Raw genomic sequence first — 16,512 nt, forward strand, 5'->3', positions numbered from 1 at the left:
TAGCACCCCTATGAATTACTTAACTTGGCCAGTGCAGCTTTATTTGTAGACTAAACATTGAAGAGTTAACTACCAAACACCCAGTTTTTACTTTTTGGCCACTTAAGCAACAAAACTATACTTTGAGAAGATCTTTATAATGTAGAGTTAAAATATACTCTATTTTACTTAATTTCATTGAGTTGTAGTTGTAAAAGATATGACTGAAAGTTGCAAACCTATGTACTTGACTAGAACTTTTCTGTGGTGTGTGCTACTGGTGTACAACAAAATGAGTCTTCATTTGGCAAATTTTTAAAATTTTATCTGTCTCTTTTACTGTTAGGTCACAGCAGTTGCACAACAGAATCAAGGAGAGGTACCTGAACCCCAGGATATGAAAGTTGCTGAGGTTCTCTTTGATGCTGCTGATGCAAATGCTATTGAGGAAGTGAACCTTGCTTATGAAAATGTCAAGGAAGTAGATGGACTAGATGTTTCCAAAGAAGGCACAGAAGCATGGGAGGCTGCAATGAAGAGATATGATGAAAGGATTGATAGGGTAGAAACCCGAATCACTGCTCGCCTTCGAGATCAGCTTGGTACAGCCAAGAATGCTAACGAGATGTTTAGGATTTTCTCCAGGTTCAATGCTCTGTTTGTCAGGCCTCACATTCGTGGTGCCATTCGTGAATATCAAACCCAGCTAATCCAGCGCGTTAAGGATGATATCGAGTCTCTTCATGACAAGTTCAAGGTTCAGTACCCACAGAGTCAGGCTTGTAAGATGAGTCATGTCCGTGATTTGCCTCCTGTCTCTGGGTCTATCATCTGGGCCAAACAGATCGACAGACAGCTGACTGCCTACATGAAACGTGTGGAGGATGTCCTTGGCAAGGGTTGGGAGAACCACGTGGAAGGGCAGAAGTTGAAACAGGATGGAGACAGTTTCCGCATGAAGCTCAATACTCAAGAAATATTTGACGACTGGGCAAGGAAGGTGCAGCAGCGTAACCTTGGGGTCTCTGGGCGCATTTTCACCATTGAAAGCACTCGAGTTCGAGGTCGAACTGGAAATGTCCTTAAGTTGAAAGTTAACTTTCTTCCTGAGATTATCACACTTTCAAAAGAAGTTCGAAATCTCAAGTGGCTAGGTTTCCGAGTTCCACTGGCGATTGTGAACAAGGCTCATCAAGCAAACCAACTTTATCCATTTGCCATCTCACTGATTGAAAGTGTCCGTACTTATGAACGGACCTGTGAAAAAGTGGAAGAGCGTAACACCATTTCACTTTTGGTGGCTGGTTTGAAAAAGGAAGTGCAGGCTTTGATTGCAGAAGGCATTGCCTTGGTGTGGGAATCCTATAAACTTGATCCATATGTACAGCGTTTAGCAGAGACTGTCTTCAACTTCCAAGAAAAGGTTTGTTGTCATTTAATTCTCAAGTATCCTAATAATGATTTAAATTCAGTAATAGATAAATAATTAAAAACTTTAGTTCTCCCGTAGAAGGCATGCCTAATTGATAACAATATAAGGCCATGTTAACTGAGATATGGAAGAAGCCATTTTTTTCAACATGTTGTTTGATGGTATTGGGGCTTTAGGGAAGGCCGTTAACAGTTTGCATTTAGAAATCAACTGAGAAATGAAGGGCCCGGGAATCTGAAAGAGAGCAAAATAAGTGCTTTATTACCGATGCAGCTGAATAGAGCTGTGGTGCTTGCTTATGATCCAACCAAGCATAGCCTTCCTTCCTAGCCACTAGCACAGCTGGGCCTCCCATCCCAGAGCCTGCCATGTGAGAGGCCTAGCGTACCTGCATCTGGTACCCAGCTGGCTCCAGAGGGCAGATAAGGGCCTGTACAGAACACATTAATTCCTTCTCCCAAACTTACCAGTCAGAGGTCACCTTTCCCATGAGCCTGAGTGATTGAGTGGAGAGAAGCTGCTTATGTTCTATCAGTTCCCCTGCCCTTGGTGAGGATACAAGGACTGGGAGTAAATATCTCCACCACAACAAAGAGGGTTACTATTTATGAAAATATTTCTCTGCTAATTAACTGAGAAGAATATGTGTAAACATAAAGGAATGTAGTAAGTGAATGAATGTTTAAATATTAAATTTACCTTCTTTTAGGTGGATGATCTGCTGATTATTGAAGAAAAAATAGACCTGGAAGTCCGTTCCTTGGAAACGTGTATGTATGATCATAAAACTTTCTCAGAGATCCTGAACAGAGTCCAGAAGGCAGTGGATGACTTAAATCTACATTCCTATTCCAATTTGCCCATCTGGGTCAATAAACTTGATATGGAGGTAAGAGAAGGGATTTGTTATTTATCATTTTCATTTGTCTATTGCTGATGTAGGAGTAGACCCATTTCATAAGGTTATTCGGTTGTCATTGAAAAGCATTTTCCCATAGAGGTTATCAGTGACAGTCCAGTTCCCCTCCAAAAGTCTCATTTAATTCTAACGTTGAACTGTGATACTGTTGGTACTAACTTCGGCTCTAAATCATGGAAGCAGGAAACTATAAGGGAGAAGAGTTCCCTTTATTTCCTGGATTTCATACTTGGGTCACTTCCCACTTGCCCTTCCCTACTGTCCTAATAACTTAGATTATCCTCCTTCCTAGCCCTCTAGGCATCTTCCTCTGACAAAACTGCCCCTCTTTCAGTTTAAAAAGAAATATCCAGCAACAAATACCTCTTATCCTGGTATAGAGGATCCCTCAGCTAGACTCTTGGCAATAGTAATATCATTGAAGTAATTGAGGCTTGGTGAGTAGGAGCCTGTGGATCCTCTGAGGGGCGAATCTGTGTATTTCCATAGAAATAGACACGTACATAGATGAAGCATGCATACCAGTCCACGTTCACATTCTAATTGGTAGACTGCAAATAGAGAACGGTGAAGAATGTCAGAAAGGAGGATGTGACCCTGTTTCCAACCCAGCACAGCCCTCAAACCAAAGAGCATGCTAGACAGAGTTATCCATGAGTTTTAATTAGGGGCTTACTAACAGAAGATTCTTCCCAATGGTGGTTGGTCAGGAAATGAAAGTCAGTGGTTTGTGCAAACAAGAGGAACGGAGCAACTTGTAAAGTTCAGCAGAGTCTTGCATGAGTTGGTTACAGTAGAGTCTTGTGATAGTTGATTACCAATGGTGATAGGGGAGGGGGAGTTAATGCTTTGACAGCCTTTAATGTCTGTGCTCTGGGCACACAGGCTGAAGCCTTCTTCATTTTTTTTCCCTAAGAGTGGGAGTCCTGATTGCTGGATTGCCACAGACCTATAGACAGGTCTGTTTCCAAGCTGTTTGCAGTTCACGGCTTTTCCCTCTCTGTCCCTGGTTTATTTGTGTGTTTTTTTAAACATTTCTTAATTGTGAAATATAACATATATATGAAATAGCGATAAATTTCAAAGTACATTTAACAAGTAGTTTTAGAACAAATTTCAAAGTATGGTATGGGTTACAGTACCACCACTTCGGGTATTTTCTTACAGCTGCTGGAGACTACAAAGAAATATATGATTCGGTAGTCATACTCAATTCTTAAATTCTGTCTTCTCTGATAGAACTACTCCTCCTCCTTTGATCCTTCTCCCACTCTTTAGGGATACTTGGGCAATGGCCATTCCAGAAAAAGAATATTGACATTATGAGGTAGGGGGATATACCAGGTTGATGCTCTTGGAGAGATAGATAGTTCTAGGTTTCAAGGCTTATCTGGCCTAGAAACCCTCTGTGGGTTACAGGTTTCTGAAAAATAAATTTAGTGAGTCAGACTTTTTATCGAGTTTCAGATAGAGCCTTCGGTATTCTTTAGGGTTTATAGAAATACTGTTGGTTGGGGCTTGGCATACCATGGCAATTAGCAGTATCTTTCTGAAGCTCTCCTAAGAGTATCTTCCAGAAATCTCTTAGCCACTGATATCTTATTTTGTTACATTGTTCCCCCTTTTGATTAGGTAAATGTTGTCAATTCCATGGTGCCAGGAACCAGATTCATACCTGGGAGTCATGTCCCACATTGTGGGGAGGGTAATGATTTTACTTGCAGAGTTGCCTGCCCATTTTTTTAAAGTGAATAATTAAATTGTGTTGCATCTACATACTGGAACATTAATAGAATGAATATCAACAAATTCCCTACTCTCCTGAACCCACATTTTTTCTCATAGTAATTTTCATGGCATTCCCAGGATGATTGTGTGGCACAGAGGCCGACTGTTCACAGATGTGTAGAGAAGACAATTGACTTATCTTTTCTGTATAAGAGGAAACATTTTTCTTTACTTGTTAAAAGCACATCGTATAATCTCCAAATTACAGTTTATTTTCGGTTTTATCTCTGAGGCTGCCAGGAAAAGACACTTTTATATTGTGAATTTTCTATTATAGTGAACAATTATCAAATCCTCAACTGTGTGGCATTTGTGTTCGAATCTCCTTGTCATTTCTAAGCTGGAAGAGCTGGTGATTCAGTTAGTCCCAAAATGGAGAGCACCATCAGCCTAACTTAGATAAGAAATAGCAGTCTTAGTTGTCTGAGACAATATTTCTGAAGTGAGACTGGAGAGTAAAGTGAAATGAAGGATTGTAGTTTATTAACTTTTTACCTTTGACCTGAAATATTACTTAATAGACTAATAGGATTTGTGAGCTAACGTTTGGAAGAAATATGTTATTTGACTCTTCTTTCTCTGTAGATTGAAAGAATATTGGGTGTTCGCCTACAAGCGGGTCTAAGGGCTTGGACCCAGGTCCTTCTTGGACAAGCTGAAGACAAAGCAGAAGTTGACATGGATACAGATGCTCCCCAAGTGAGCCATAAGCCTGGTGGAGAGCCCAAGATCAAAGTGAGTATTTCCCATGGCCACCTGTTTGCTAGTAGATACTTCTGAAAGTGAAAAATAACCCCCTCTACAGTGGGAAAGACTAACAGCGACCACCTCAATCAAATGATTCAGGCATCAGCTCCAGAAGGTCATATGGGCATTGCGGTCCCTGAGAAGTGCTCCTCCCCAAAGCCCAGAACCCCCACCTAATGATAAAAACATCAGACAAACCCAAGGTGAGGGACATTCTACAAAGTACCTGATCAGTACTCTAACAAAGTGTCAAGGCCAGGAAGGACATGGGAATATCACAGATTGGTGGACACTGAAGAGACATGTCAATTGAATGTGATGTGGTTTCCTTGATTAGATCCAAGTAGAGATCCCAGTAGAGACGGCTAATAATATCATAGCAATGGTTATTTGTTTTGGTAATTGTGCCATAGTAGGAGCTGGTGAAGGATATATGGGAACTCTTTGTACTTTCTTCACAACTCTTCTGTATGTCTAAAATGATTTTTTTTTACTTAAAAAACAAATCCAAAAAGAATCTACACTGGGAAAAAATATCTTGCTGACGAATATACAAGCAATAAATAGTTTCAGAACTTGAATATTATCACTTCAAATGGAATTTCAGATGATGATACTAAAATTTTTCCTTTTCAGCAATAACCTGAATCACAGCCAGTGGTGATCCATGAACTAGTGCAGTGGTCACACAGATGCTTTTTACCGGTATCCCAATCCATCTGTTCCCATATATGAAAGAGGTGCCAACCATAGCTTAGCAAACTTTGTGAAAAAATTCCATTGTTTTCTTAATGATGAGTAAGACATGAAACCTTTCTTTGACAGAATGTTGTTCATGAGCTAAGGATAACCAATCAGGTGATCTATTTGAATCCACCAATCGAAGAATGCAGATACAAGCTGTACCAGGAAATGTTTGCTTGGAAGATGGTCATACTCTCTCTGCCCAGGATCCAGAGTCAGCGGTACCAGGTAAGCCCTAGGGACTTGCCCCCTTTGGACACCACCTGTTTTGAAGCTCTAAGGACACCATCTCCTCACAATAGCCTTTTTAAAAAGCTCTGTAAGTGTCTTATCAAATGCTAGGCTGCAAACTCAGTATGGTATGGGAAAGCTAGAGGAAGCTTTGGGTAACCTGATGTTTTTTTCCAAATAGTTATTTGGTTTATGCAGCTCTGGTCTTAATAGTCTCTTAGAAATTCCCTCAGTTGAGTTTCTTTGGCAGTCCTAATTCCTGCTTCTTGTTTCTCCCACTTTTAATTATGGATGATTCTAAACCATGTAGAGAAGGCTCACAGCTTTAGTTTTAGTTTGCTAAGGTTGCCAGAATGCAATATGCCAGAGACAGACTGGCTTTTATAAAGGAGATTCCTTTAATTATAAATTTATAATTCCTCAGAGGAAAGTCAGCTGACTTTCATCTGAGTTTCTCTGTCACAAGAAAAGGCACATGGCAATGTCTGCTGACCCTCTCTCCTGGCTTCTGGGTTCCAACGGCTTTCCCCAGGGCATGTCCTTTCTGCATCTCCAGACATCTGGGTCTTAGTTACTCTGAGCTCCTGAGCTCTCTTCTGACCTCTCTCTTCTAAGTCTCCAGCTACTTAAAGTCACTCATTGCAAAACATACTCGCCTTAACCAACCGTAGGTGAATTGCACATACTGATGATTTAAGTCCATAGCAACAGAACAGCAGGGCACCATCACCTCACCAAGTGACACCTGGACCTAATTATTGCCTATGTGTGGCCAATTTGGCTTCATGTATGACTCCCTCCCTTTTCCCCACCAGATTACTTTAAAGCAAACCTCAGGTACAGCATGTTCTTACTAATATGCTTCTAGAGCAAAAGGGAAACTTAGAGGTCTTGTTAGTCCCCAGCCTCAAGGCACTATTCCTCCTAAATAAGACCAGTGGTTTTTAAATAAAAAGATTTCACCATCTCAGTTACAGCAGACTCTTCTAGAATGTAATGGTCTTACTAGAAATTACATCTCTTTTCTAAACTATGGTTTATTTGAACATGAATGCACTTTTTTTTAGGATTTTTTTTTGGTGGGGTGGATAACATTGGAGCAGTGACTAACTTGTAGTTAATTGCCCATGGTCCTTGCAGTGTCCAGCTGAACAGAATCAAGCCATGCACATTGGCTTCTGCCTCCAAGGAGGCTACCTACAATGTTTTTGTTGTATTTCTCCTGTTTTAACTAACTGTGCTTCTGTTTGCATTGTTCTCTTATTCTGGGATATTAGGAAGGTACTAACTAAGCTTGTTTATTTCCAAATTTAAGAAGCTAAAGCCATCCCCTCTCCTCGTGCACTAGATCCCAGTCCCTCTTGACCTAATCAGGACCACTGCTTCAGTACTTCACCCTCTCTTCTGAGTCTTCCCCAACAGCAAATAAGCATGACCCCAGTACATGCGAGTCTGTACTAGCCGTCTCCAGTTCCCCTCTCCTCATTCTTTGGGGCACTCACTCTGTCACTCAAATAACATTATTCTTGTTAAGGTCACTGGAGAATCCCACCCAGCTGACAAGGTGAGTTTTTCAGTCCTTGTCTTTCTCAGATGCAGTATGTGACACAGGTGCTCACATCCTCCTTCTTGATAACTTTTTAAAATTGTGATTAGACGTAATGCAAAATTTCCTGTTTTAACCATTTTTAAGTACATAATTCAGTGGCATTAATTGCATTCACAGTGTTGTGCTACCACCACCACCATCCATTACCAAGACTTTTTGATTTTTTCATGACTCCAGACACAGTGCCTATTAAACATAACTCCCCCTTCCTCTGGAACCTCCCTTTGCCCCTTGTAACCACTAATCTACTTTTTTGTTTCTGTGAATTTATTTATTCTGAATATTCATATTAATGGAATCATACAATATTTGCCATATTGTATCTGGCTTATTTCACTCAATGATGATTTCAGGGTTCATTCGTATGCCATATCTCAGAACTTCATTAATTCCTTTTATGGCTAAAAAATATTGAATTGTATGAATAGATTATGTTTTGTTTATCAGTTTATCTGTTGATGAAACTGGGTTATTTCCTCCTTTTGGCTATCATGACTAATGCTACTGTGAACATTTGTGTACAAATATCTGTCCATGTGCCTGTTTTCACAACTTTGGGGGTATGTACCTAGAAGTAGGCTTGCTAGGTCACAAGGTTATTCTCTTTGTAACCTTTTTGAGACACTGCCACACTCTTTTCCACAAATGCAGAACCATTTTACATTCCCACCAACAACATGCAAGGGTTTCAGTTTTTCCACATCCTCATCAACACTTTTTAAATTATAGCCATCCTAGTTGGTGTGTTGTGGTGTCTCGGTCTTGATTTCCATTTCCCTAATGACTGATGCTATCAAGCATCTTTTCATGTGCTTATTGGCCATTGGTATATCCTTTGGAGAACTGTCTATTCAAGTCTCTTGCCCATTTTTTATTTGAGTTATTGATCAATTTTTGTTGGATTGTAAGAGTTCTTTATATATTCTGGAGACTAGACCCTCATCAGACTTATGACTTGTAACTATTTTCTCTCATCATGTAGGCTGTCTTTTCACTTTCCTGATACTGTCCTTTGCACAAAAGTTTTTATTTGATGAAGTCCAGTTTATTTATTTTATTTATTTTTTACATGAGCAGGCACCGGGAATCGAACCCACAGTTTATTTCTTTAGTTGTGTTTATTTTTGATATCATATCTAAGAAATCACTGCCCAATCTAAAGTCATCGAAGTTTTCTCCTATATTTTCTTCTAAGATTTTTATGATTTGAGCTGCTATGTTTAGGTCGTTGATCCATTTTGAGTTAATTTTTGTATATGGTGTGAGGTATATGTTTTCAGCATGTGAATTTCCATTTATCCCAGCACAATTTGTTGACGAGACTATTCTTTCCCTGTTTAATGTATTTGGCATCCTTATAGAAAATCAATTGGCCATAGATGTGAGGGTTTATTTCTGGACTCTGAATTCTATTCCATTGGTCTATATGTCTATTTTTTTGCCAGTGCCACACTGTTTTGATTACTATAGCTTTTGTAGTAAGTTTTGAAGTTGGAAAATATAAGACCTCCATATTTTTTCTTCTTTTTCAAGATGGCTTTGGCTGTTTTGAGGCACCTTGTAATTCTATATGAATTTTTTTTTTTTTTTTTCACATGGGCAGGCATCAGGAATCGAACCCTGGTCTCTGGCATGGCTGGTGAGAACTCTGCCTGCTGAGCCACCATGGCCTGCTCCTGTATGAATTTGAGGATCCACTTTTCCATTTCTGCAAAAAAAGGCTGCTGGAATTTTGATAGGGTTTGCTTTGAATCTGTGGAAAATTGGATACCATTGACATCCTAATAATATTACTCTTCCAATCCATGAACACAGGACATTTTGCATTCATTTAGATCTTCTTTAGTTTTTTTCAGCAGGGTTTCACAGTTTTTAGCATACAGGCCTTTCTCCTCCTTGGTTACATTTATTCCTAGTTATTTCATTGTTTCAGGTACTATTAAGAATGAAATTTTTTTTATTTCCTCTTCAGATTGTTCATTGTGTGTAGAAACACAACTCATCTTTGTGCATTGATCTTTTACCCTGAAATATCATAGAATTTGTTAATTTGCTCTAATAGTTCTTTTGTGGATTTGATATACTTTTTTTCAGGTGGCTTTTCCAGAATACCTCACTCTACTGGATTTCTTGCTATCTCACTGGCTTGTTTCCTTTGTTGGTTCCAGTTTTTCTCTCCTCATTTACAACCTCTTAAATGTTTGCGTCTACCCTTGCCTACAGCAATCTCATCCAGTCTGTGGGCCTCATATACCTTCCTATGTGCTGACAACTCCCATTTCATATCTTCAGCCTGCACCTTTCTCCTGACCTATAGACTTGTGTAACCAGCTGTCTACTTGGCATCTACCCCTTGGTGATCCGATAGACATGTCTCCCCAGTCCCCTACTCTCAAATTTGATTCTCTTTCAATCTTTCCCTTCCCATCCTTTAGGCCAAAAATTGTTGAGTCATCCTTGACTCCCATTGTCTCTGTCTTCAAAATATATCCCTGATTGGGTATGGACATATGATTAAAAAAATAAGGAAAAATAAAAATAGGGGAGGATAAGGGGTTAAAAAAAATGTCTAGATTGAAATACTAGTAGTTGAGGTGAGGGAGGGGTGAGGGGTATGGGACATATGAGTTTTTCTTTTTCTTTTTCTAGAGTGATACAAATGTTCTAAAAATAACCATGGTGACAAATATACAACTATGTGATGATATTGTGAACCATTGATTATATACTGTGGATGTACTGTGTGTATGTGAAGATTCTCAAGAAAAATATTTTAAATATGTATATAGAGAGACATGTACCTAATATATTTCTTACCGTATCCACTGCTGCCATCTCATCTAAGTACCATCAGTTCTCCCTTGTCTTATTAAGATTACCTCCTAACTGTTCTCTCTGCCTCTGCCTTTGTCCCACCTAAAATCTATTTTCAGCAGATTTAAGTCTTCAAATGTAAGTCTGTCCTGACACTGCTTCTTTCAGAGCCCTTTAATAATGGTTTCTCATCTCACTCAACCTGAAAACCAGATACTTGCTAGGCCCCAAGTAACCTGCTGCTTATTGCTTTTCCCCCTCACTTTCTCTACTCCAGCACACTGGACTCTTGTGGTACTAAAATGTGCCAAGTATATCTTGCCTCAAGGCCTTTAAGCTTGCTGATTTCCCTGCTCAGAACACCCTTCTAGCAGATCCCACAGGGCCTTCTCCCTTCCTTCCATCTAGTATCTGCTCAGATGTTATCTTCTCATTGAGACTTCCCTGACCTCCCTGTTTAAAATGCCTCTCCCACCTCTGCACCCCCCACCAGCACTCCTGGTCCCCCTTCCTGATTTTTCTCCAGGATGCTTTGCACCATTTGACATTTTGTTTATTTAACTTTTTCCTTGTGTCTCTTCTGTAAAATATAAGTCCAAGTGAGCAGAGGGTTTTTGTGTTTTACTGTCTATTTTACCTAGAACAGTGTCAGGGACATAATAGACGCTCAAATAGTTAAAACAAATGAATGAACATACCATGGGTTCCATTAGCTAAGTTGACGACGATATTTGGTCATAGCCTCACGTTGTATTAGATGTAATCATCAGTTCTAACTTCTCAAATGAAGACCTTTAGGTCTGTGAGTGCTGCCGTTCAGGAGTGTCATGCCCTCTGCTTGTTAACTTCAGCATGCGCTCTGTTTGCGTTGTGCCTTTAGTGGTACCATATTTTTCTAGCTTGTGGTTAATCTAATTATTCTTTTTATGAGTTTGATGCATTAACTATAAGTAGGTTACTTATGGCTGAGGTAAGTGGATGTTCTCCCTTAAAAGCAGTTTTTAATCACAAGTTATTCTTTCAGCTCATTAGTTAGGTCAGAGGTTACTCTGAAGTTCACATTTTTGTATGCATTACTTGTGTTCATTTATGCCTTCGGTTGGCTAGGTGGGTGTGCATTATGAACTGACCGAAGAGGAAAAATTCTACCGAAATGCTCTGACACGGATGCCCGATGGCCCTGTCGCCCTGGAAGAGTCATACTCTGCAGTTATGGGCATCGTGACTGAAGTAGAGCAGTATGTCAAGGTATAAAGCTCCAGTTTTCACACTAATAGATTGTATAGCCTAGTCTAGAACATACAGAGTATGAAATCTTATACATATAAAGCTAAAACTTTTTTTACTGCATGTAATATGATTCTCTAGATTATATCTGGATTTTTTTTAAAAGCAAAGAATTAACATAAGACATGTCTTTTGAGGGTATTAACTGTCATTTTGAGGAATAGTAAATTTTATTCTTTTGTGTAATGGAAATTTCAAGATTCTGAGGTAAAAATTTTCTACTTTTAATGGTGATGAAAGAACCTGAACCTTTTTAATGGAAAATGAACATAATAGATGTGACTACAACATGGAAAACCAGACAGCATTATTGAACTATGTCTTCATTTGCAGGTTTGGCTTCAGTATCAGTGTTTATGGGATATGCAAGCTGAAAATATCTATAACAGACTTGGGGAGGATCTAAACAAATGGCAAGCTCTCTTGGTCCAAATAAGGAAGGCCAGAGGAACTTTTGACAATGCGGAAACCAAGAAGGAGTTTGGCCCAGTAGTTATAGATTATGGCAAGGTGAGTTCTGCTGTTGAATGGTATTGGAGTAAAGCACCATTTCTGTTTGACAGAAGTTAAGCAGAAAGCACTGACGATGTGGTCTGCCTCCCTCACTTCAGGTACAGTCCAAGGTGAATTTGAAGTATGATTCTTGGCACAAGGAGGTTCTCAGCAAATTTGGACAGATGCTGGGATCAAACATGACTGAATTCCACTCCCAGATCTCAAAGGTGAGGAGGCAGGATTCTGTCAGGTTAGTGAGTGTGCTTGTAAGCCGCCTTCACACTCACTGGCTTCATTCTCCTTACACAGTCTCGCCAAGAGCTCGAGCAGCACTCAGTGGACACGGCCAGCACCTCCGACGCAGTGACCTTCATCACCTATGTGCAGTCCTTGAAGCGCAAGATCAAGCAGTTTGAAAAACAAGTTGAGGTAAACCCTTTGAATGTTTGAAGTTCTCAAACCAGACCACTAGTTTAATGTGTTTTCCTTAACACTTTGTATTCTGAGGGAGTGTTCTGAATCTAACTAACCTGGAAGGTGCTTTTCTTGTGGCATGGCCCACAGTCTTTCTCATAACCACCTGAGATGAGCTTGTTGGAAGGGCAGATGTCCTGGAAATCTGCATTCTAAAAAGCTCTGCAGGTGATTTCTATGCACATTAAGTTTTGAGGACCACTGTTTTAGTCTCTTAAAACTTGACTTGTTGAACATTCTTCATATTATTTAGGTTGAGGGGATGGAGCATGAGCTCCAGTACATGTTTTGTGCTGTTCAGGGCCATTTGGCCACAGCCAGGTACACTAACTGCACTGGCGGGGTAGAGGTGTCAGGGCTCATTGCCCTCTGACCACAGTCATCTTGGGGTGGAAGATTTTAGGAGAAGAGGAAATGCACTGATCTTGTGTTCTGTAGTCATAGAGTATCTTCTCTTTTGTGGTAATCTGATTAATTTCTGTTATTTTTATACCAAAAAAAAAAATCTTTTTTTGCTGTGAAAGCTTTACCGCAATGGGCAGCGCTTGCTGGAAAAGCAGAGGTTCCAGTTCCCGCCTTCCTGGCTTTATATTGACAACATCGAGGGCGAGTGGGGAGCCTTCAATGACATCATGCGGCGGAAGGACTCTGCCATTCAGCAGCAGGTGGCAAACCTGCAGATGAAGATCGTGCAGGAAGACCGGGCGGTAGAGAGCCGCACGATTGACCTGCTGACAGACTGGGAGAAAACCAAACCGGTCACGGTAAGTCTCCCCTTATCTGAAGCTTCTAAACCACAATCTGATGTGCTTTCTTTAAAATTTAAAAACCCAAAAAAAAATAAAAATTAAAAAAAAATAAAAAAATAAAAAAAAAAATTTAAAAACCCTTGGTGGGATTTAACTTTCCAGAAATGAAGACTTGTTTCCCTTTTGAAGTTCAAAAAGTAGTATTTGTACTTAGGAAATTTGAAAATACAAAAGAATCTAACTCAGACTAACTCTTCCTACCCAGAACCCCTAATGACTGCCATTATGTCAGGAAATGGTTCAAAAGATGAGTTTTTCTCTTCCTAAATTGTCCTCTAACATAGGCTGTTCCAATTAGAAATTAATTTCTCATAGCCACAGGCCCAGCCTCCCATTGGTCCTGCTACTTTGTATATTGTAGGGGGGCAGATTCTTTGGTGATTTTTATAATTATTAAACCTTTCTGTGCCTAGAACCTGCTGCATTCAGTTCTCTCTGTGTGCTCAGTATTCTGTGAACACCAACGTTCTGAGCACTGTTTTAGAGAGGGGGAGATGCAGCAGTGACTCCCACACGGAGTTATGCTTCAGTGGGAAGAGACAGATGCTAATAACAAATGAGTAAGAAAAATAGAGATTTTGAGTCTGATGATGTGAAGTGATACAGAAAAAAAATAAATGAGGGAAGGGTGATGGGCTGGGGGAGAAGCATTGTGTTAGTGGTTTAGTGCCGTGTCAGGGAAGGTGACATGGAAGTGGTGGCCTGCAAGAGCTGTACTGACAGCTGGGGGAAGTGTTTCAGGTAGAGGGAAAAGCAAGGGCAAGGCTCAAGCAAAGAGATGGTGGCATAGTTGGTCTAGGAGGGACAGAATTCAAATGTTATTTATTTACATAGACATATATAAGGGGTAAGGATGTTAAAATATTTTGCACGTTAATCTCATTTTCTAGTTTGGGGGTATAAGTTTCTCCAACAGGCCTGGGGCAAGTTAGCCTCTTGTTTTACTGATTAGTGTTTTGTCCTGTCTTAACTGTTTCTGGGCTGCTAGGCCTTGTCAGATTCTACTTTGTGTTCACAGGTCCCTGTTTTAAGAAGAAAGGGTCTCTGCTTTTACTAATGCCAGTACTGCTGGGTTATAAATGTTGCCTCCAGCAGGGGAGTGTGTTCCCTGAGAGTGGGAATGGGCAAGAAATCTGTCACTAAATTTGGGATGTCTCTAATCTCCTCACCTTCGTGTTGGTAATGTGTGATAGCTGAAATTAATTGGTATTTTGCTTTTGTAGCAAACTATGACATTTTATGTAGCCATCCTTAAAGGTTATTAAAATTAAAAGGAAATCTATAAACACTAGCGCTAATGTTGAACTAGCATCCATTTCAGGTAAGGACAGTGCTTTTATTTCTTAGTCTTCACTTACTGATGTGGCACCTTGTGTATATCAGAAAAGGTGTGGCTGTCAGACCCCCAGAGCTTCATTCCTCTGACAGCAATGTATTCCATCCTAGGTAAAACATGGGCTGGAATTGAGAGGGGCTCTGCTTTTGTTTTTTATTTATGGATTCTTATGTTTTATTAAAGTGTAGCCTAGATTCAGTAACATTCACAAATATAAATATACAACTTTTGAATTTTTACATGTGTTGTCCACATTTTCAAGGAATCGTATATCTCCAGAAGCCCCGCAGGATCCCTCTACCTTCAACCAAATTATTCTCCTGAGCTTTACTCTGGACTTTTCTATGCTCTAACTGCTTTCAGGGAAACCTTCGCCCAGAGGAGGCACTTCAAGCTCTTACTATCTATGAAGGAAAGTTTGGCAGGCTGAAGGATGACAGAGAGAAGTGTGCAAAGGCCAAGGAAGCGTTGGAATTGACCGACACAGGGCTTCTCAGTGGCAGTGAAGAGCGAGTACAGGTATGAACTGTTTGATGGGGAGATGGGAAATCTGGTTCTCATCCCCACTTTGCCACTGACCTGGGTAGTCTCACAAGGTCCCTTCTATATGTGGAGATACTTTCTACTTTCAAAATGTAACTGTTCTACTGTTCTTCATTACAGGTGGCCTTAGAGGAATTACAGGACCTGAAAGGCGTTTGGTCAGAACTTTCTAAAGTCTGGGAACAAATTGATCAGATGAAAGAGCAGCCATGGGTTTCCGTACAGCCTCGAAAGGTATTTAGTTAAATATATAGGTATGTCTGTATGTGCCTTTATATAGAGACTTTGCAAATAAGAAACAAATAACAAAATGTCAATGTTTTACATGTGATTAATCATCCAGACTAAAATAAAATTTATTTTAAAACCGTTTTAAAAATATCTCACCACTTAAAGAAATGTTTGCAAACAAAATATTATCTTATTTTTCTCTGGAAAGCTTCGACAAAATTTAGATGGCCTCTTGAACCAGCTGAAAAACTTTCCTGCACGATTGCGGCAGTATGCATCCTATGAATTTGTCCAGAGGCTGCTGAAGGGTTACATGAAGGTGGGTGCCTCAGTGTTGCATAGCCACAGGTGTTGAGGAGACAGAACTGCCTGAGTGACTTGGCTCCTTTGCCCCACAGATAAACATGCTGGTGATTGAATTGAAATCTGAAGCACTTAAAGATCGCCATTGGAAACAATTGATGAAAAGACTTCATGTTAATTGGGTGGTTTCTGAGCTAACCCTTGGCCAAATCTGGGATGTTGACTTGCAGAAAAACGAAGCAATTGTCAAGGATGTACTGCTTGTGGCACAAGGGGAAATGGCTTTGGAAGAATTTTTGAAACAGGTAAGTAGTAGGATTGGACTATTACTTCTCGGTCCAACTTCAGGCTATAGATCTGAGCTGTGGAAACAGAATTATGAAAGGGCAAGAATGGCTAACATACAGTAGCTATTGAGGTACATATCTACTGGGAAACCTTCTTTAAATCAAAATGTCCTCAGAATGGTACTACATGTTTTTAGCTTCTTAAAAGTAGTATGTGGTTGTGTGTGGTCCTTTTGGTCCCCCTAACACTTGGTCTCTCATGCATCTGATGATGGCATATTAATACCAGACCTCTTTCTGGTTTCTTTTCAGATAAGAGAGGTGTGGAATACTTATGAATTAGATTTGGTTAACTATCAGAACAAGTGTCGCTTGATTCGTGGCTGGGATGACCTCTTCAACAAGGTCAAAGAGCACATCAACAGTGTGTCGGCCATGAAGCTCTCACCATATTACAAGGTGCTGTTCAGGGACCACAACTCCC

The 16,512-nt window shown here is 40.0% G+C and overlaps 1 protein-coding gene across 1 annotated transcript in view; it reads left to right on the forward strand.

The window, feature by feature from the left end:
- Window positions 1-16,512, forward strand: part of DYNC1H1 (dynein cytoplasmic 1 heavy chain 1) — a 76,692-nt gene that overhangs the window by 18,187 nt on the left and 41,993 nt on the right. Inside the window, exons 8-21 of the mRNA XM_077123581.1 lie at window positions 326-1,402; window positions 2,121-2,300; window positions 4,704-4,853; window positions 5,691-5,837; window positions 11,371-11,511; window positions 11,884-12,060; window positions 12,162-12,272; window positions 12,355-12,474; window positions 13,044-13,283; window positions 15,028-15,183; window positions 15,328-15,441; window positions 15,647-15,757; window positions 15,837-16,046; window positions 16,341-16,487. Of these exons, the coding sequence (XP_076979696.1) occupies window positions 326-1,402; window positions 2,121-2,300; window positions 4,704-4,853; window positions 5,691-5,837; window positions 11,371-11,511; window positions 11,884-12,060; window positions 12,162-12,272; window positions 12,355-12,474; window positions 13,044-13,283; window positions 15,028-15,183; window positions 15,328-15,441; window positions 15,647-15,757; window positions 15,837-16,046; window positions 16,341-16,487 (3,081 nt within the window). The remainder of the gene's footprint in view (window positions 1-325; window positions 1,403-2,120; window positions 2,301-4,703; window positions 4,854-5,690; window positions 5,838-11,370; window positions 11,512-11,883; window positions 12,061-12,161; window positions 12,273-12,354; window positions 12,475-13,043; window positions 13,284-15,027; window positions 15,184-15,327; window positions 15,442-15,646; window positions 15,758-15,836; window positions 16,047-16,340; window positions 16,488-16,512) is intronic.

Source organism: Tamandua tetradactyla, chromosome 12, assembly GCF_023851605.1.
Source record: "Tamandua tetradactyla isolate mTamTet1 chromosome 12, mTamTet1.pri, whole genome shotgun sequence".
Lineage (NCBI taxonomy): Eukaryota > Metazoa > Chordata > Mammalia > Pilosa > Myrmecophagidae > Tamandua > Tamandua tetradactyla.